Source organism: Daphnia carinata, chromosome 1 (genome assembly GCF_022539665.2).
Source record: "Daphnia carinata strain CSIRO-1 chromosome 1, CSIRO_AGI_Dcar_HiC_V3, whole genome shotgun sequence".
NCBI classification, from domain to species: domain Eukaryota; kingdom Metazoa; phylum Arthropoda; class Branchiopoda; order Diplostraca; family Daphniidae; genus Daphnia; species Daphnia carinata.
The window spans coordinates 8,730,171-8,748,251 of record NC_081331.1 but is presented as its reverse complement, the minus strand read 5'-3'; the positions used below and the strand labels follow the sequence as shown (position 1 = coordinate 8,748,251).

Sequence of the window (18,081 nt, the reverse complement as noted above, 5' to 3'; positions counted from 1 at the left end):
TGGATAACTAACTCTTAATCATAATGCTTGTCTCGTTTCTACAGTCCACCGCTCTACCAACTGCATTAATTAATACTAATTGCACCTGTCTAGACATAGTTTTTAAAGTGGTTGCATGGTGTAATGGTTGGCACTTCAGACATTGACTCTGACAATCTGAGTTCGATTCTCAGTGGAACCTATTTATTGTTTGTATCGCTCTTTAAAATCCTATTCAGAATCGATGACAAGTGGTAAAGACGATTTTTTCACGGGTTCAGTGTTAGATTTGTCATATGATAGGCTAATGGGTCTAGTAGTATGATACTTGCTTCGGGTGTAATTGGTCCCGGGTTCAATTCCCGGATGGGCCCACCATAACTCTTTTGTAACTGGTAGGTTTGCAAATAATGTTCAAGCTGTTTACGTAAGAATACTATAGTCAACGGAGATCACAGAAAAAGCTAAAGATTTACCTCTGGTTGTTTCAGCAGGATTAAAAGTACTTCGTCGTTGCGTCTAGAAATCACGGTCGTCAGGGGCAAACGAAACATGGAAAGGTAAAAGTTTACAAAAGCCTCGCTCGCCAAAGTACTGTTACGAGCAACCCTATCCTATGATGTACCCCCATCTAGTGTTCCGACTCCACCTCCCCTTGTTAGATGGCAGACCGAAAGGTATGCGACGGGTCGTCTGCTGTCAATCATGTAAGGCAGTTAGTTACCTCGCCGTCTACCAAGTGGTCCTAAGAAGGAGCTCCGCATATTGCTGGCTTCCCTTCGCGTAACCCCTAAGCGAATTGTGTTGTACCCCAATTGTGCAGTAAATATACTTTTCCCGTATATTCATCGGATTATTTCATCTTTATCTTCCCCGCTATTCGCCCCATCATCCACTGTTTCTCACGGTCTGGGTCCGACGCCGCAACATCCGTAACAATTGGTGTCAGAAGAGGGATTCAGGAGTATTGAAGATCGAGAATATTCATCTCCGCCAGGCCATCGAACAACTTAAAAAAAAAGAAAAAAAAGTTGCCTGCAACGGACCCGCGTTCCGCCCACGCGAGAAGGAAAATTTTCGCGTACCTGGCCGCCGCCATTGTGGATTGTTCTTACCTGCGCCGAAGGGGAGTGGATCCCGCCGCGACGTCTTTGTTAAAGGGTGGAGGAACGGTACAGGTAAGTATTTCAACCCTTGTTACCTATAGCCACGGGCTATTAAATAAACAATTCCAGCGCATGATTCTTGTTTCTACTGTGTGTAGTTAGAAATTGTATCTTTTTTGCGGCGTGCCTTTTGCACGCCCCGCTTTGTGTTGCACGTTCCGTCTTTTTTTTTCTCTTTTTGGCACGCCTCATGTTTTTTTTTTGTTGTCACGTGTGATATTTTGTTTTTTCTTCTTTTTTTTCCCTTAGCGATCGGATTTGCGGTGTGGAAGTGGATTTTTTTCCACTTTTTTTCGCGGGAACAAGAAAAAGATTTTTGTGTGCGAATTACGCTGTGAGACCTCGCTCGGCTTCTCACTTTTCCTTTTTTGGTTTTGACGGCGTTTTGTGTTTTTTTGTGATTTCTTTTTTTCCCTCTCACCCACAGAGGATATATTTTTTTGGTACTTTTTTTATGGTGTTGTGTTTTTTTTTGGCCCGCCATTTTGGTTGCGTTGAACAACTTATTATTTTTTTTTTTGGCTTTTGCTTTGTTTTGTCGACCTTCTGATCTTGGTCGAGGTGTCTTAGTAGGTACGTACTTATTTGTTTTTTCTCTGCTCTTTTGTTGGTTTTTTTCTCATTTTTTTGGGCCTTCTTTTTGTTTTCTTGGCCTTTCGCGCTTGTTTTTCTTTTTTTTTTCTTTTTTTGTTTTGGTATTTTCGAATTTTCGTATGGTTGGTTCTGCATGTCGGATTTGAATCCCGACGTCCCAGATCCCTTTTTTGGCTTCGAACCACAGTACAGTGCGGCTCCACTTATAGGACCTCCCACTTATAGGACCAAACCGGTTATCGGACCGAGGTCAGACTCGCACACTGAGTAGGGGAGCGAGCGCCACTAGGGTGGATGTAATTAAGCATTTTTTTAGAACCGGGGCGCGCAAAGAGCGTTCCATATAAAGATGTCCCTTCATTGAAAAAGAAGCTGCTTAAAATATGGATGCGTTGCGGTAGATGCAATAATATCCGATACTATATTATATGACTTCGTTTCAAAAACTAAAGAAAATTTGTCTTAAGTAGATGCGTATGTTAAACACAAATTTATTATTTGTCAGCATTGATAAGCTTAATTTTTCTTTAAACAATTTTACGTTATTCTGCTTAACTTCGCTTACGTTTCATGTGTGTTTAAAGTAAAGGTTTCAAATGTAGATTTCTTTTTCTCTTTCTATACGAGTAAACGTAGCGTACATTTCAAATGTATTTTTAATTGATCTGTAATTTACTCGTTACCAAAAAGTTTGCGGCACAGCGTATAAGCTTAGGTTATATACTATTATTCGTTTCTGTAAGTTAATTCAATTATTATAAAGCTTATCTAGATAAGTAAGTACAGAGAACCAGTCGATACGAGCAGAGCATTAGGCATTATTATGAATGAGCGCGACGAGATGGCGCTGACCGCAGTCGAGCCGCTTTTCGGACCATCCGCTTATCGGACCACTGCACAGGGTGGTCCGATAAGTGGAGCCGTACTGTACTACCTGCGGAATCAGAGGGGAAAAGCTCGTCAAACAACAGCAAGAGCACTTATTGTTCGTCCGGTGCCGCGTTCACCTGCGACGAAAACGAGCTGTACGAAGTTGGAGTTTGTACTGGCGGAAGAAGCATCTCCATCAACAGGCATGGCAGACAATAACGAGCTAATCGTGGCATTGAATAGGTTTGCTGAAGTAGCAGCGGCTGACGGTGCGGCGAGGCAAAATCAGGTTGCCCAACTCGTCGAAATTATTAACGTGCAACAACAACAGAACAACGAAGCTATCCAAGCACTTGCTGCCGCTTTGCCAGCTGCCCAGACAGTCCGTCCGTCGACGATTGCTGTCAGTTCTATACCACGCTTCTCGGGTGCAGTTGGCGAAGATGCGCAAGGGTTTATTGATCATGTGGAACGCGTTGGTGGGTTAGAGGGTTGGACAGAGTAGAATCGACTTTTGGTTGCTGTGACACGTCTCGAGGGCACTGCCTCCCAATGGCACGCGCAAACGGGACACCATCACGCTACCTGGGCTATTTGGTCAGCCGCACTAGTGACAAACTTTGCTCGCTTTCGTTTTTGGAGTGGAGTTCACTCGTGGAGTCTAGGGTACAAAAACCAGGGGAATCTTGCCTTGAATACGCGTTGAACAAGCCACGATTGTGTCTTCGTTGTCCCGTCCCGTTACCGGAGGCTGACGTCATCAAGATGTTGCTGAGAGGTCTCGCGAACCCCATTCACGTCGCAGCCTTAACTTCTCCTTTACCGGTAGACTTTATGGCCTTCTTGACGCGACTCAGAGACTTAGAGCAACTTGGGTTAACGTTTCCAGTGCCCAGCGTGCCAGCGTCTACAAATGCGCCGCTTTTACAACCAACGCCCCCTGTTTTAAGAGCCCCTCAGTCAACTGTCGCTGCGCCAGCAACACAGGATTTGACCACACTCTTTCAAAGTCTGGGAGACCGCTTGGTCAACCAAATTTCATCGTCGCTGTCACGACTCACTGTTAATCCCGGACCTAGTGCTCCGCGGATGAGTGGTGGAGGCTTTGCACCAAGAGGGCCCGCGCAAAGATTGTGCTATTCGCGCAATCGACACGGCCATATCGCTAGGGACTGTCCGGCAAAAAACGACGGGGTACCTCGTCGAGGACAATGGCGCCCTTAAAAGGTTTTTTTGTCTGAAAGTCGTCCAGCCCTGCTTCTTATCAAGGTCTGGGTAGAAAACGTTGGGGAATTTACGGCACTCGTCGAACTCGGGGGCTAGCGTTAGTGCGGTACGGCTAAGCTTCGTGCGGAAATTTATGGACCCTCATCGGAAGGCTACGAAAACTAAACTGAGAGGTGTCGACAACAAGCTAGTGCGAGTAGAGGGAGCACTACCGTTGAACGTTAGGTGGAAGCACAACTTTGTCAAACTCAAGTCCCGTCACCGTACTAAGGACCGCTCCATTTGCGTTAATCTTGGGTGTTGACTGGATAGTGTAAAGTAAAACCAGCATTGTAGTAAGGGAAGGGAGAATTGAATTAGTCGGGGAAGGGTTAGTTGAGGAGGAAAATAAGGGTGTAGTGGCGCAGGAAAGTAGGGAGTTAGATCTACTAAGGGGGGAGAGTAACGTAACGGGGAAAGGTGTAAGGGGGGAGGAAATAGGGTTAATTGAGGGAAATTTAAATAAAGGAAACAGGGAAATCGAAGACGGCGAAGGCAAGGGGGTAGAGGAAGTTTTGAAGAAGGAGAAAAAGAGAGTGCGATGGGCGGAAGAGGTGCACATAATTATCGAGGAAAGCAGCAGAGAGGAAACATTTTTGGAGGAAGAGGGGATTAATGAAGAAGATTTCGAATGAAGAGTCTTTCGCGGAGGAATCGCCTTCGAAACGACGTGGATGAATGCCAGTTAAGGCAGATGGACATCAGGTAGTTCCGCCCAACTCGCTAGTCTTTGTGAAGGGAAGATTGTCGTCAGATGTCTCTGGTACGGCTTTCGTCAAGTTTAATTGTTGTTCAAGGCCGGGGAAGGAGTGGGTGATACCAGCCAGTGTAGTGACGGTAAATAGAGGACTGACAGAGATACCCCTTGTGAATTATTCCCCTGTGGAGTTGAAACTGAGGCGACGGCATTTCTTTTGTGCCGTTAAAGTGAACGACGACGCCATGCTGTCTACTTTGACAGACAGGGATTCTGAGATTTGTGCCACCGTTCTTCCAGCACATGATGAAGCCAAATTCACCACTCAAGTTAATATTGGGGAGGGACTAGACTCTGATCAAGTAGAGAAACTTCTGGGTATGCTTGAACGTCGACCAGAATGCTTCCCGACGTCAAAGAGAAATTGGGCAAACCACTAAAGTTGAGCATCATATTGACACGGGGGATGCTTGTCCGGTGAAGTCTGCGCCATATAGGGTATCAGCGTTCGAACGTCAGATTATTGCGGGAAAGATTGAAGAGATGTTAGAAGACGGTGTTGTCGAAGAATCTTTTAGCCCGTGGAGTTCGCCCGTCGTTTTAGTTCGGAAAGCAAAATCTGGGGACTATCGTTTTTGTATTGATTTTAGACGTTTAAATGCGGTAACGAAACGTGATGTGTATCCGTTACCTCGCATCGACGATGTTTTGGACAGGCTAGCCGGGGCGCATTTTTTTTTCTTGCTTGGATTTGGCCAGTGGATATTGGCAGGTACCTGTAGCGTTGGAAGACCGGGAGTAGACAGCGTTTGTCACTCCAGACGGTCTTTATCAGTTCACACGTCTGCCGTTCGGGTTGAGCAATGCTCCGGCGACGTTCCAACGTTTAATGGATAGGGTTTTGGCTGGGTTGAAGTGGCATATGTGTCTAGTTTATTTAGACGACATCTTGGTTCTTGGTCGATATTTTGACAAGCATTTGGCACGCCTAGAGTTGGTGTTAACTGCTCTAGAGCGAGCAAATTTGACTCTGAACATTGACAAATGCGTTTTCGGCGCCACCAAGGTGTCCCACCTAGGACACGTAATCGATGCGGAAGGCATTCACCCGGAAGGCGAGAAAGTGCGCGCTTTGACTTCCATGCCTGTTACAAATTTAAAATCACTACGAGGTTTTCTTGGACTTGCGTCGTACTATCGGCGTTTTGTCCCTGATTTTGCGTCATTGGCTCACCCTTTGCACGCTCTCCTCAAAAAGAATGCTGTTTGGCGGTGGACGGAACGTCACGAAGGCGCAAAGATCAGTATTGTAGAGCGTCTTACGACTGCTCCTGTTCTGGCTCATTTCGATGACGCTCTGGAAGTTACCATTCAGACCGACGCAAGTCAAACTGGTCTTGGAGCAGTGTTGACGCAAGATGCTGGTGAAGGACATCGACCTGTGACTTTCATCAGCAGAAGGCTGTCGAACACCGAAACAAGATTCCACGCCAATGAGCTGGAATGTTTGGCGGTGGTGTGGGCACTCAAGAAATTGCGCACATATGTTTATGGGAGACATTTTTTTGTTAAGACGGACAGTTCAGCCGTCAAGTGGATGATTGGGAAAAGGGACTTAAAGGGAAAGTTTGCGAGGTGGGTGCTTGATTTACAGGAGTTTACCTTCACGATAGAGCACGTGAAAGGTACGGATAATATTGTTGCGGACACACTGTCCAGGAACCCTGCCGATGGCATGGATTCCCGGCCAGATGATTGTCTAGTAATCACTCTAAAGGAACCCGAAGTGGGTTATGCCTCAAAAGAGCTCGCCCTCTTGCAACAACAAGACGACCAGCTACGGGAAATATTCGTAGCATTAGACACCCTTTCTCCCTGTAAAATTTCCCAAGATTTTGTCATCCATAGTAAAATTCTGTATAAAAAAAAACACGTAGGAAGTTGCTACTCGTTATTCCCTCTGTCCTTCGTAGAAAAAACTTAGAAGCATGTCACGATTCTCGTCCATCGGGACATCAGGGTGTGGAGAGAACTCTTTTTAAAATTAAAAGTCGGTTTTGGTAGCCACGGCTGGGTAGGAGCGTAAACATTTTTGTACAATCTTGTTCTTTTGGCCAAACACACAAACACGCAATTGGCCAGGTGGTTGGCCCACTCCAGCCCATCGAACCACCGTCTTCTCCGGTCCAGCTTATCGGAATTGATCACTTGGGCCCGTTTAAGGTTACTGCTTCTGGCGATCGTCATATAATTGTCTCCATAGACTATTTGTCGAAGTGGGTCGGGGTGGCTGCTGTTCCTGACACGTCGACAAAATTTGTTACGTCGTTCCTCGAGACGAACATTATCTTTCGCCACGGTACACCACAACGTATTATTAGCGACCAGGGATCAGCCTTTACGTCTCATATGTTTGCCGAATGGGTAACGCGCTGGCATATTAAACACATTTTGGTCACTGCAGAGCATCCGGAGACCAATGGATTAGTGGAACGAGTTAATCGTACATTAACCCTTGCATTATGCGCCTTCGTCAACGCCGAACATACGGACTGGGACTTACATTTAGCAGCCGCAACATACGCTATTAATACTGCCCGCCAAGCCACAACCGAGGTAACGCCGTTTGAATTAGTGAACGGTTGTCCACCACTCCTGGCCATAGAAAATCTCTTTCCTTGGCCAAAGAACGAACAAGAACCACATGCCACTTTTTTGTCACGCGTTTCGGAATTTAGGTCGTCAGCTCGTTTGCGCATTGTGGAAAAACGGCGGAAAAGCCAGGAAAGAACAGATCGAGTTGGGAAGCCGGAACCCGAGCTTCTCCATGGTGACCATGTTCTAGTTCGACGGAAGCCTAGAAAGAAGAATTCCACAAAAAAATTTCTTCCTAAATTTGTGGGGCCATTCCAGGTAGTGCGGAAGCTATCACAAACAACCTACCTAGTCGAAGATCTGCCCGCGCAACGGAAGAAATCCTCGTATAGGCGTTTTAACGTCCCCTATCACACATAACACGTACACGCTCTTCTTTCTCTATCGTGTTTTTTTTTTTTTGGGGGGGGGGGTTATTGGTTTTGTTACGGTGTTTTTTTTTCTCTTTTTCCTTTTTTTTGGGGGGGGGTGATGATGTCATTTGATGTTGCTTTTCTTTTGTTCTGATAAATCGTTGTTTGTTTTCTTTTTTTTCACTTTCTTCTTTTTGCTAGGGGTGTTATTTGTTAATTGTTTTTTTGACGGCGTCGGCGACGGGTCGTCTGCTGTAAATCATGTAAGGCAGTTAGTTACCTCGCCGTCTACCAAGCGGTCCTAAGAAGGACAATTCCCTTCGCGTAACCCCAAGTGAATTGTGTTGTACCCCAATTGTGCAGTAAATATACTTTTCCCGTATATCCATCGGATTATTTCATCTTCATCTTCCCCGCTATTCGCCCAATCATCCACTGCTTCTCACGGTCTGGGTCCGACGCCGCAACATTCGTAACAGTACTTGTTTCACTCATGCCTTGTTATGTCCTTGGGCCAGAGGACACACCTTGAAGCGAAGGCAGGGGAGGTTTTGGAACTATTTCAGGGTTTATATGATCTTCTGGTTTCATAGAGATGTATCGGAGAAATTCTAAAATTGGCCTTCCAACTTCATTGATCGTAGCAGGACTCGAACCTGCAATCTTCGGATCCGAAGTCCGACGCCTTATCCATTAGGCCACACGACCTCTAGTGATAACGATGTATTATTGGTCGATTTAAAAATGATCATCCCAGGGATCACAATGTATAATGGCAACGATGGGATTCGAACCCATGCCTCCGAGAAAAACTGGTGCCTTAAACCATCGCCTTAGACCGCTCGGCCACGTTACCTTATTCCACTTAGCAGGCAGATGTTGACGGAGACGGAAATAACAAGTTTCATTACACTACGTAAATTGTGCTGCTGCAACTGGCGTTCTTAGTATTTTTGTAGCATTCGCTTACCATATGCTCTTATCTATACAACTTGCATGAAAGAGCGTTCAACATCCGTAATCGATATAATGTGGATGCAAATAAATTTACATATACAGATAGAGTTATAACTGTTTGCATTATATGAATACTTGTGGGGCTCATCCGGGATTTGAACCCGGGGCCTCCTACACCCAAAGCAGGAATCATACCACTAGACCAATGAGCCACATGATGTTACGGTCTGTTTGTGACTTACGCATTTGACTGCTTTCTAACTTGTAACGTAATTTCTTTACTGGCCGATTTTATTTATCCTTATCCACATTGAATTTTAATAGTGATTAGATACTTCATTTGACAATGCACTTCCTTCGAGCCGGACTTAAACCAGCGACCTATGGATAACTAACTGTTAATCATAATGCTTGTCTTGTTTCTACAGTCCACCGCTCTACCAACTGAGCTATCGAAGGATGGGAACATAGTTCGACGGGAACATCAAGCAACGACGTTTTTATGAATAGGCATGGTTAAGTAACCGAAAAATGGTTGAGATCGAAAAATCTTTCTTTAAATTAAATCATTCGTGGTTATTACCTGACATTTGTCGTCGACATTTCAAACGCTTGAATTTTTTAATCGCGATTACGGCATGACTGGTGCCAGTAGGCATAAGTGTTTGTACAGAAAATTTTATGCTCTAAATTAGCCACTTTCAAGCACTTGCTCTGCTAGCTGACTATTTCTTGCAATACGTCTGTCCTGGCTTCATGATTGGTTCATCTTAGGCCATCCGTTGTCGTGAACACGTTAACTGAAGCAGTTTGATTTCTACGTCCTATATCTTGCCATCTTCTCGTTTAATATTTTCTGGCGCGGATCGACAAGAGCTTACTCTGTACTTACTTTCTTCTTCTTCTTCTTCTTCTTCAACGTAACCGCATGCGTCTGGTATAATTTCCATTGGGAGATCGTAGTTTGGATGGCCAAGGACCGAAGCTGACGTACGTCCCTCTTTCAGATCGTTAAAACTTTTAGCCTGATCCATTCCCCAAATGAAAGGAGTTACTTTCTTAGTTAACGAAGTGAGTGGACGTGCGATGGCCGCGAAATGCTGGATGTGACGCCGATAAGAACATAATCCCAGGAAGCTTTGCACTCGTTTGACTTTGTTTGCTGCTGAGTGACCTACCGATGGTGATGGAAAGTTCCTGACCGCTTCCAAGTTTTCGGGGTGTGGACCCACCCCTTCCGTGGTGACAACGTGCCCTAACACTTTTAAGGTATTCTCAGCAAACGAACACTTTGACCACTTTAGTTTTAATCCAACTTTTCCAAGGCAATCCAGAACTAAACGGAGTCGCTCCAAGTGTTGTTCAAACGTTTCTGAGCAGACGATGACGTCATCCAGGTAGACCAAACACGCTGTCCATTGTAGTCCGGCCAAAATAATATCCAATTGCCCGCTGAAATGTGCCAGGAGGATTCGTTAATCCAAAAGGGATGGCACGGAACTGATATAGCCCATCCGCAGTTACGAATACTGTTTTGGATCTATCCTCGCTGGCGACTGGAAACCGGTTGTTACCGAGTTGCCATGGCAACCCGGATCGGGCTTCGCGCGCCAACCATTTACCCTTCCTTTACTTTAATTAGCGGCCTATTGTGTCGCAATTCTTGTTTCATTTGTTTTTTTGATAGACGCTATGATTAATGACGTGTAAGGAGGCTCAGACGTTTTTCGACCGTGCTACCTTTCGTGACGCCATTTTTTGCTCGCGCTGTCTCGTTTTTTTGTCTTAAGTTTAGTACAATTTTTTGTGACCAGTTCGCCATCCGTTTTCGTTTTCGTTATTTCGCTACACGCTGCAGATTTGCTTAGTTTGCAACACCGGTGGTATCCGGATTGAACATCCATACTGGAAAAAATGGTTGCTTCTGTGGCTCTGCCGGGTTCCTCTGGAATTTCCGACTCTCGAAATTTTTCTAGCGTTTGAAATATGTTCCCAGCGTTACGCTTTTCTTCAGCCATACCGGCTTCGACGATAGATTGGCTACAGGAATTTTTTCTAGGTCCATCTGGACGAGGGCGTGACCCGTAGATAGACTCGTAGCGGCCAAGAGGGATTCCAAGGGTTTCAGGATAAAGGCACTCTCCACATTGTTGGATACCTTCGCTGGAACCGATTTGATCGAGTAGGCTGGAATTTCCTGGCGGTCGCTGGTCGCTAAGACGTTATCTTCCGCTATTTCTACGGGTGGAAGGGAAATTGCAGCGAGCGGTAGATCGTCCATGGTGAGAAGAGGTTCTCCGTCTGATAGTTAATTTGTATAGATCCGATTTGCTTGAGAAAATCATTTCCCATTAGAAGTTCCATTCCTGACATAACCATGATTATCGCTTTTCCTTTTACAGATCTATTCTTGTGGGTCACCAAAATTTCTGCTGCTCCCTGGGGCATTACCCGTGAACTGTTTGCGAGAATAATCCCTGAGCCATCCCACGGCTGTTGCACGAACTGTGTTTTCTTCAGTAGCTCTGGCGAGATGACTGTAATTGCTGCATCCGTATCAATCACTGCTGTGGTACTCACTTGCCCGCAAAGGACAGGTTCTCTGATTAAGTTGGTTCCATCAAAGTTTAAGAGGTATTTTTCTTCCGGTACATTCGGAGCTCGAGTCGTCAGATTTACTGCCATGTTTCCTGTTGGTGTTGCCCCTGGTGTTGCTTCTCTTGACGGAGCCTTATAATTTGGAGATTCCGGATTTTGAAATCAGTACCGGGCGATGTGTCCGGCCTTCTTGCAATAGAAACAATTCGGTCTCCCGTCGGTAGTGCACCCTCTCGGCTTCTATGTTCTTTTTTCTTGCTCGCTTCACTCCTTTGCCATTAACTTTTCACAGGTGTCCTGGATTAATTTACGCATCGACTTCATAAACTCTGCCTGTTGATCTGGATAGATTACGGAAAGGTATGGTAGTTGCTCCTGAGGCTTCTGTGGTTCAACTGGCGCCTCCCTCCATCCTCTTGCTTCCGCCATGACTGATGCTTCAGAATAAGATTTTGCCAGCGATAAAAATTCTTCACATGTTTTTGGTTTCAACGGATAATTTTCTAAGAAGCGCTGGTCGAAGACCCCGAAACAGGTGCTCCAATCGGTGAGCTTCTGACATATTTGGATCGACCAATCGACAAAGGTTGAGAATTTCGTAGTAGTACCTAATGGTTGGTTCATCCAATCCTTGTGTTCTGCTTCTGAGTCTGGTCTCCTGGAAGAGGCCGTAGTTATCCGGCTGAAATTCCTTTAAGAACATTGAACGTAGACCAGGTGTTGGGGGATGGCCTGATCTCCTCCGGCAGCCGGTTGTATTGCAGTGTCTTGCCAGTCGTTCGGAATTCTTGCGCACAGAAACCAGTTTCGTGCGGTATCATCCAAGTGCATGCTGAAGTTGTTTCTCTTGCCAGCATCGCCCCATCCATTGTGGGTAGAGATTGTTTCGTAGCACTCCCTCCATTGGCATGCGTCTTCGTCCGGGCCAACCCGGAAGATTGGAACGCTAATAAATTTTTTGACAGCCCCCATCGCTTGTCTCTGCGGCTGCTCGATGTGTCCAGATGGTACAGTATCCTGCACAAAAAGAAGAACACCGATTTATTTTCTAAACGCCATCTTTGAGTAAAATATATTAATTATGTACCTTTTTTAAATAGGGGTTGGGCTGTTTTGCCGCAAAACCCCTATAAGTTGGGTTGGGTAATTTAAGTCTAGACACCTTTTTCTAATGCCCCAGGTGTTACGAAAAATGTACCCTTTTTTGTTAGACCCCTAAACCTCCTCCCCCAAGCTAAGATGAAAAATATCGTACCAAAAACGTTGTCAAATTCCACCCACCTCTTAGGACGAACTCGAAATCACAACGCGGGAAAAAAGTTGTCGGGATTGAATCACTGTTATCCGTGTCTAAATCCGACACTATACCACTGAGCTACAACATCTTAATACACTATTTTATAGATAAATATAATATAATTTATTTCATGGCTGAAGGGAAAATTATTTTTACTTTTTTTAAGTTACAACATTTACAAATCATATTTGTGAACGACATGATGTATAAAAGTAATCATCTATATAAAGCCTTGAACACCGATTTCCCGCGTCGCAAGCCAATACACACTGCTTACGCCCTATAATTACTAAGTTAATCCGCAGCACGTAGCACAGCTTTTTTTGTATTCAACCTCCACATCTCCACATCTCCACATAACCGAAAGTATAGACAACCATGAGCAAAAGTAATAGCGCAGTGGCATAGGATCGGATTCTGATACGGATTGCAGTGGTTCAATCCCGATATAAGCTGAAAATGTTTCCCCAGTGCTGTGAAGTTTATAATGACCTAAGTGGGAGAATTACAATGTGTATATTCGATATTTTTCATCTTAGCCTGGGGCATCAGGGATGGGGTAAAACAAAAAAAGGGTATACACTACTTTTTCCAGACATTTTTCGTAACACCTGGGGCATTAGAAAAAGGTGTCTAGACTTAAATTACCCAACCCAACTTATGGGGGTTTTGCGCCAAACCAGCCCAGCCCCTATTTAGAAAAGGTAAACAATTAATATATTTTACCCAAAGATGGCGTTTTGAAAATAAATCGGTGTTCTTTTTTTTGTGCAGGATACTGTACTTCAATTTGTTACTCAACGACTGGAACAACTTGACTATTGGCTTCTTCTTCAATCCGGCTTCTTGAGATGGGATCTTCAAATTTTTTGGCTTCGTCAACAACGGCAATTTCCCTCTCCAACGATGGATCTGGGGGAGGCGAAGTATCTTCTGGAACGCTTGACGGCTCTTGAGGTGGATGTAATCGTCGGCTGGGATCTCTTCGGCAACTGGATAGCCGTGGATTTTTCTTCTTCTGCATCGGCTAAATGCTGCGCACAAAATTCGTCACTCACAGATAACGAGCTACGTCACAACAATTGCCACTTAACCACAAAAAATTTCCGTTGCTCACGGGCAACGAACTACGACTTGGCAATTTCCACTTATCCACAAAAAGATTTCGTTACTCACGGGTAACGAATTACGAATGAACTATTGCCACTTATCACAAAACTTCGTTACTCACGGGTAACGAACTACAACTTGGCAATTTTCACTGTAAAAAAACGTCGCTACTCACGGGTTAGCGAATTACGATTCAACAAAAAGTTGTTACTCACGGGTAACGGCTGCGTCTTCACCAATTGTCACATACGCTTTTGTATTTAACTCTGAATGAAAGAATACAAGTGAGGACAACAAGTAACACGATCTTCGTCTCTAAATCGACCAAAGAATAAACAAGAACTTTACCAAAACTTGGAGCAACACTGTGAAAACCGCTAGGGAACCCACGAAATTCAACTAACACGAATTATTTCATTTTTATTTTATTTGACGACAGTATCAAAAGGCCAGTAGCAGACGTCTTTAACAATAACAACGAAAACAATCGCAAGATAGTTGCCAATTATATTTTACTGACACGTTTTTTTACGAAAAAGTAAAAAAAAAATTATGGGGGTGTTCATTCGATTTTCATTCTTATAATAAACTCAATTTTTATTTTTTACAAGGGGTATTAGTTAAGGGGGCATTCGTTAGGTGGGGGCATTAATTTTGGGGGGCAAGAGTCAAAAGGGCAACTGCAGGAAAGTCGGGGGGAGCATTTGTCAAAGGGCGCAATCGTCCACATGCCGGTGCTCCTTGAAAACAGCACATCAAGGTGGTTGCTTCATGGCGAAAGTAACGCAAAAAGTGTTGCAAGCTATGGGGAAAGACAACGGTACTATCTCGTACTTACCATACCGACTCCCTTCTATCTCGTCTAAGCGAGAGAGACTGCTTTCCCTAAGGTGCCTACCTGCAAGGAGGTTGTTTTCGAATACTATGAACATTTTCAAACAAAACACGCGGGTCTAGGTTAGCTTGAATACCCAAGCTTAAATCCTAACAAATTTACGCTTGGAACCGTTAACTTGGAGGGGTTGTAGCGGTCACTATCCAAGCTAACTCAAGGCTTGGGTAAGCTTAACGTTATGTACGGGCCCGCTTACATTGTCCCTTCCCGCGGCATACCTTTAGACCTATCTCACACGGGTTTAACACCAAAATTCGCAGGTGATACAATTGTGCTGGCGAGCACTGTATGGTATGAGGAGAAATGTGAGAACACCGCATTAAAATTGTAGACTACATTGTATTCATTCATCATTTGAAATTTCGATCCCGCTTAAAGTAAAATTGGCCAAAACACGAATCACCATCAAAAGCTATGGAAAGTTGCTTCAAGAATATGGTGATCATGAAAACATAATGTAAGGAAAGGTTTTGAAGTTAATCGTCGACTAAGCTGTTAAGCGGGAATAAGGGCTAGGGAAGCAAATCCGGCGTTAGTGTGGGGAACGGTAGAGGTGTCCGTATCGCTGAAAGACCACCCAAGTAAGAGAGGTCCGGCCTGCAATAATCCAATGTTAGTTATATAACAATTGTCTATCGTAGTTTTTTCCATCTGTCAACATGCGTGGCTGTAGCTATTTTGTTGTATACCGTAATTTATTCGATTGATAAACTATTTAAACGTTTCGATTCTGTTGCTTTAAATAAGTGGCATAACTGATATGAAAAATTTAACTTGACTTCTGTTAAGTGTTTGCTGTACACACTTTTTTAGTTAGTCGAACGGCTTTATCGAAATAGGCTAGTTTCTTTTTTAAATACATGGCGAGGAGCGATAAAATCCTTTTTGTCTTATGCTATTCACTGAAACCCATTTTTTGTTAAATAACCTTTTTTTTTTATTTGCAAGCATTATAACTTCTTGCAAGTATAATTGGCAACTAAAAAGTCATTTCCTTTTCGAAGTGTGAGTTTTAATTTCCCACTGCCTAAGTCCATAGTGAGTAATGCGAATAATTTATCATTAAAGGTTACGTAAATATAAAGAGCAAACTTATGAATATGAAGCGCTTCGATAATGCTATTCAATTTAATAATAAAATATGCACGAAAAACAAGTTAAATTAAATGAGGACAAAACTTTCGTTTTGGTTCAACGTTTTAAATTACGGAAACAAAAGCAACAGATTTTCTACCAAACGGCGGTATGCAGGAGGTAACAGCTCGTCACGTTACGTTGCCGGCAGGAAAAAATTAGGAGCTCAAACATTTATATACAATTTTCTGCGTTTTAGTTGTTTGTAAATTTAGAATTGACAGCCAAATAAGACTTACGCGAATCGCAACGTCATCCTTATCTCCCGTATAAATGGACCGTTTAACTGTCAATGTGGTATAGGGCGCATCGTACGTTGCGCTCTGGAAAACCAAATCTGGGCTTTCATCATTTATCGGGACTGTATGAGATGGTCCAGCGAGTAAATTGCAATGCATGTCCTACAAAATATGATCGTAGACGTCGTGATCTTGCAAAAGAAAACTTTTTAAATGTAGTTTTTGTTACAGCGTAGTAGCCATAAGTTGTCGCTTCATTATAGCCACCAAAAATCACGTCGGCATAGGATCCGTCCTCGGAAGCGATGAGCAAGCTCACCCATCCTGTAGCGTTTACCACAAACTGCATTTCGATATCCCCCTGAATTGAGCGAACATCCCACTTCAGCAGAAAATACCCATCTGTGTCTAAATAAGCACTGTATGGATAGTTTGTCGTTTGCGCTCTAGAAACGGCAAGCAAGCATGCGAAAGCAAACAAAAGTTTCATGGTTTTCTAAAATAAAAATGTCTCGTAAGGTAAACCACACTATTTTCTCAAATAATGATATAAATCAATCATGTTAGCACTTACTGAAGTAGGTGACGGCTCTTGGAGTAACTGAAGTAATAAGACAACTGGCTCGAAACGGAACAGGAAGCGCGATGCTATTTATCCCCTACTGTGCCACACGATTTATATAATTCACGTGTACAGATAGATGGAAATTTAACTTCTATTTCGAACCAATGACAGCCGGTCGTTTTTTTGTTGACACCTAAAATCACGTGGATATATGCTTCTTCAATGTGGTGTTCTGCACGCACGTGCAGCATTCTAGTAATGGAAAAGTATAGATTAGCCGCCATGTCAATCATATAAGAGAGTTTCCCCATACATGTCACAAAACAAATATTCCTACCGATGTGCACTAAAATCATGTAAGTCTTGTGTTCAAATCTTATCACGTGAACCAGTCCATAGGTTAAAATAGCCCTCAAATTATTAAAACTTGCACAACGATAGCGATAAATTTCAGTGAACCATAAAACTATTGACCACTGTAGTTGCGTAAGACTACTATACGTAAGTTTGCTTGTTTGAACATTACCACCAACTTAAAGAAACACTTGAACGATCCAATTAAGATAGTGTACGCGATGACTGCACATGGTCAGCTTAACGAATTTATCGAAACTGAAAAACAATAGATTTTTACCGTACTTTCTACTTTGGATGCTACTTGTAGTGGTTTCATTTTGCGTGAATCCAAACGAACAAAAATAAATGGGGTCACAACCAAACGTTACATCTTTTAGAAAGCATATCGTTAATTTAGGATCATTACATAAAAGCTTCTGCAGATATTTGGCAGTCTTAATGATTCCGACTTACCTTTTGGCACGCCATCTGTTGGTTGAAGAATTAATGGAAGAACGACACTCAGCAAGAGGCAGGCCTTTCCGTACTGCAAAGTAAAGTAGGTTATCAAGAAATAGGTGATGGTATTCGATCTAGCAGTAGACGCGAAGAGCTTCGCGCACGTTTGGATTATACATTGGTCGAGGAAATACATCCTGAGCAGTCCGCGTTAAAGGGTTACGCAATGGCGATACTGATGGAACACGTCAAACATTTGCTACTTACCAGAAAATTGCGCGTGGGGGAGTGTTGCTATTTTGTAGAACCCCGGAAAACAATCATGGTGAAAATCGTTTCTTTTTTGAAAACCTCGGAAACATATGATAGCAGTAACTTGTCAGTTAAAAAGTTCGGTCATTACTTTCCATTGTTAAAAATGTTGTCTTCGCCATGATAAAATATCGGGAAAACGAGAAAGTTTATTAGTTTTAACAAGCCAACTTACACACCGACATTTCCTTCCCAACTTGTCTGGGGGAGCAGGGATGAAGACAAAAAAACTGCTTTAGGTGTCCCAGGTCTGAAAGAACCTAAGGTAAAATTCAGAAGGCAAACGATATTCATACAACGACACTCTTTGTTTTCCATCAATTACTTGCCAAGTTTAATGGGTTTTTTATGTCCATTTTCGCATACATAAAATACTTTCTACTACAGTTAGAGAATGGGGGATTTTCTACAAATTAACCTATTTTCTTGGTTTTGACAATCGGTTCTAGTGCTGAGACAACCGTGCGGCCGCTAGCAGAAGTCAATAGCTTTGAATCGTCTGCTACATCCACAATAAACATTATATGGCCTCTCGTTATTACCGCCTTTGGAATTTATTTGCATATTAATTGTAAGCCACTACAAGGTCATAATCCTCG

General features: G+C 43.4%; 1 protein-coding gene and 4 non-coding genes across 6 annotated transcripts; all 5 read right to left on the bottom strand.

Annotated features, from left to right (window-relative positions):
• Positions 1-8,215: 8,215 nt before the first annotated feature.
• Positions 8,216-8,288, bottom strand: Trnar-ucg (transfer RNA arginine (anticodon UCG)). Its single transcript has one exon. It is a non-coding gene; the product is annotated as a tRNA-Arg (tRNA).
• A 65-nt stretch (positions 8,289-8,353) lies between these two features.
• On the bottom strand, positions 8,354-8,436 carry Trnal-aag (transfer RNA leucine (anticodon AAG)). Its single transcript has one exon. It is a non-coding gene; the product is annotated as a tRNA-Leu (tRNA).
• A 241-nt stretch (positions 8,437-8,677) lies between these two features.
• Positions 8,678-8,749, bottom strand: Trnap-ugg (transfer RNA proline (anticodon UGG)). The gene has a single exon. It is a non-coding gene; the product is annotated as a tRNA-Pro (tRNA).
• A 141-nt stretch (positions 8,750-8,890) lies between these two features.
• Positions 8,891-8,996, bottom strand: Trnay-gua (transfer RNA tyrosine (anticodon GUA)). The gene is made up of 2 exons: positions 8,960-8,996; positions 8,891-8,926 (listed from the first exon to the last, which is right to left on the bottom strand). It is a non-coding gene; the product is annotated as a tRNA-Tyr (tRNA).
• A 5,760-nt stretch (positions 8,997-14,756) lies between these two features.
• On the bottom strand, positions 14,757-16,491 carry LOC130693605 (uncharacterized). 2 transcript variants are annotated; one of them, XM_057516781.2, is made up of 4 exons: positions 16,385-16,491; positions 16,040-16,306; positions 15,811-15,972; positions 14,757-15,034 (listed from the first exon to the last, which is right to left on the bottom strand). In XM_057516781.2, exons 2-4 carry the CDS (start codon positions 16,298-16,300, stop codon positions 14,933-14,935), a joined length of 525 nt encoding a protein of 174 aa, XP_057372764.1. In that variant the 5' UTR covers positions 16,301-16,306; positions 16,385-16,491; the 3' UTR covers positions 14,757-14,932. The 2 variants fall into 2 exon arrangements, with proteins under 2 accessions (XP_057372764.1, XP_057372773.1); XM_057516790.2 differs by having other exon boundaries at positions 16,040-16,321; positions 16,385-16,480.
• Positions 16,492-18,081: the final 1,590 nt, after the last annotated feature.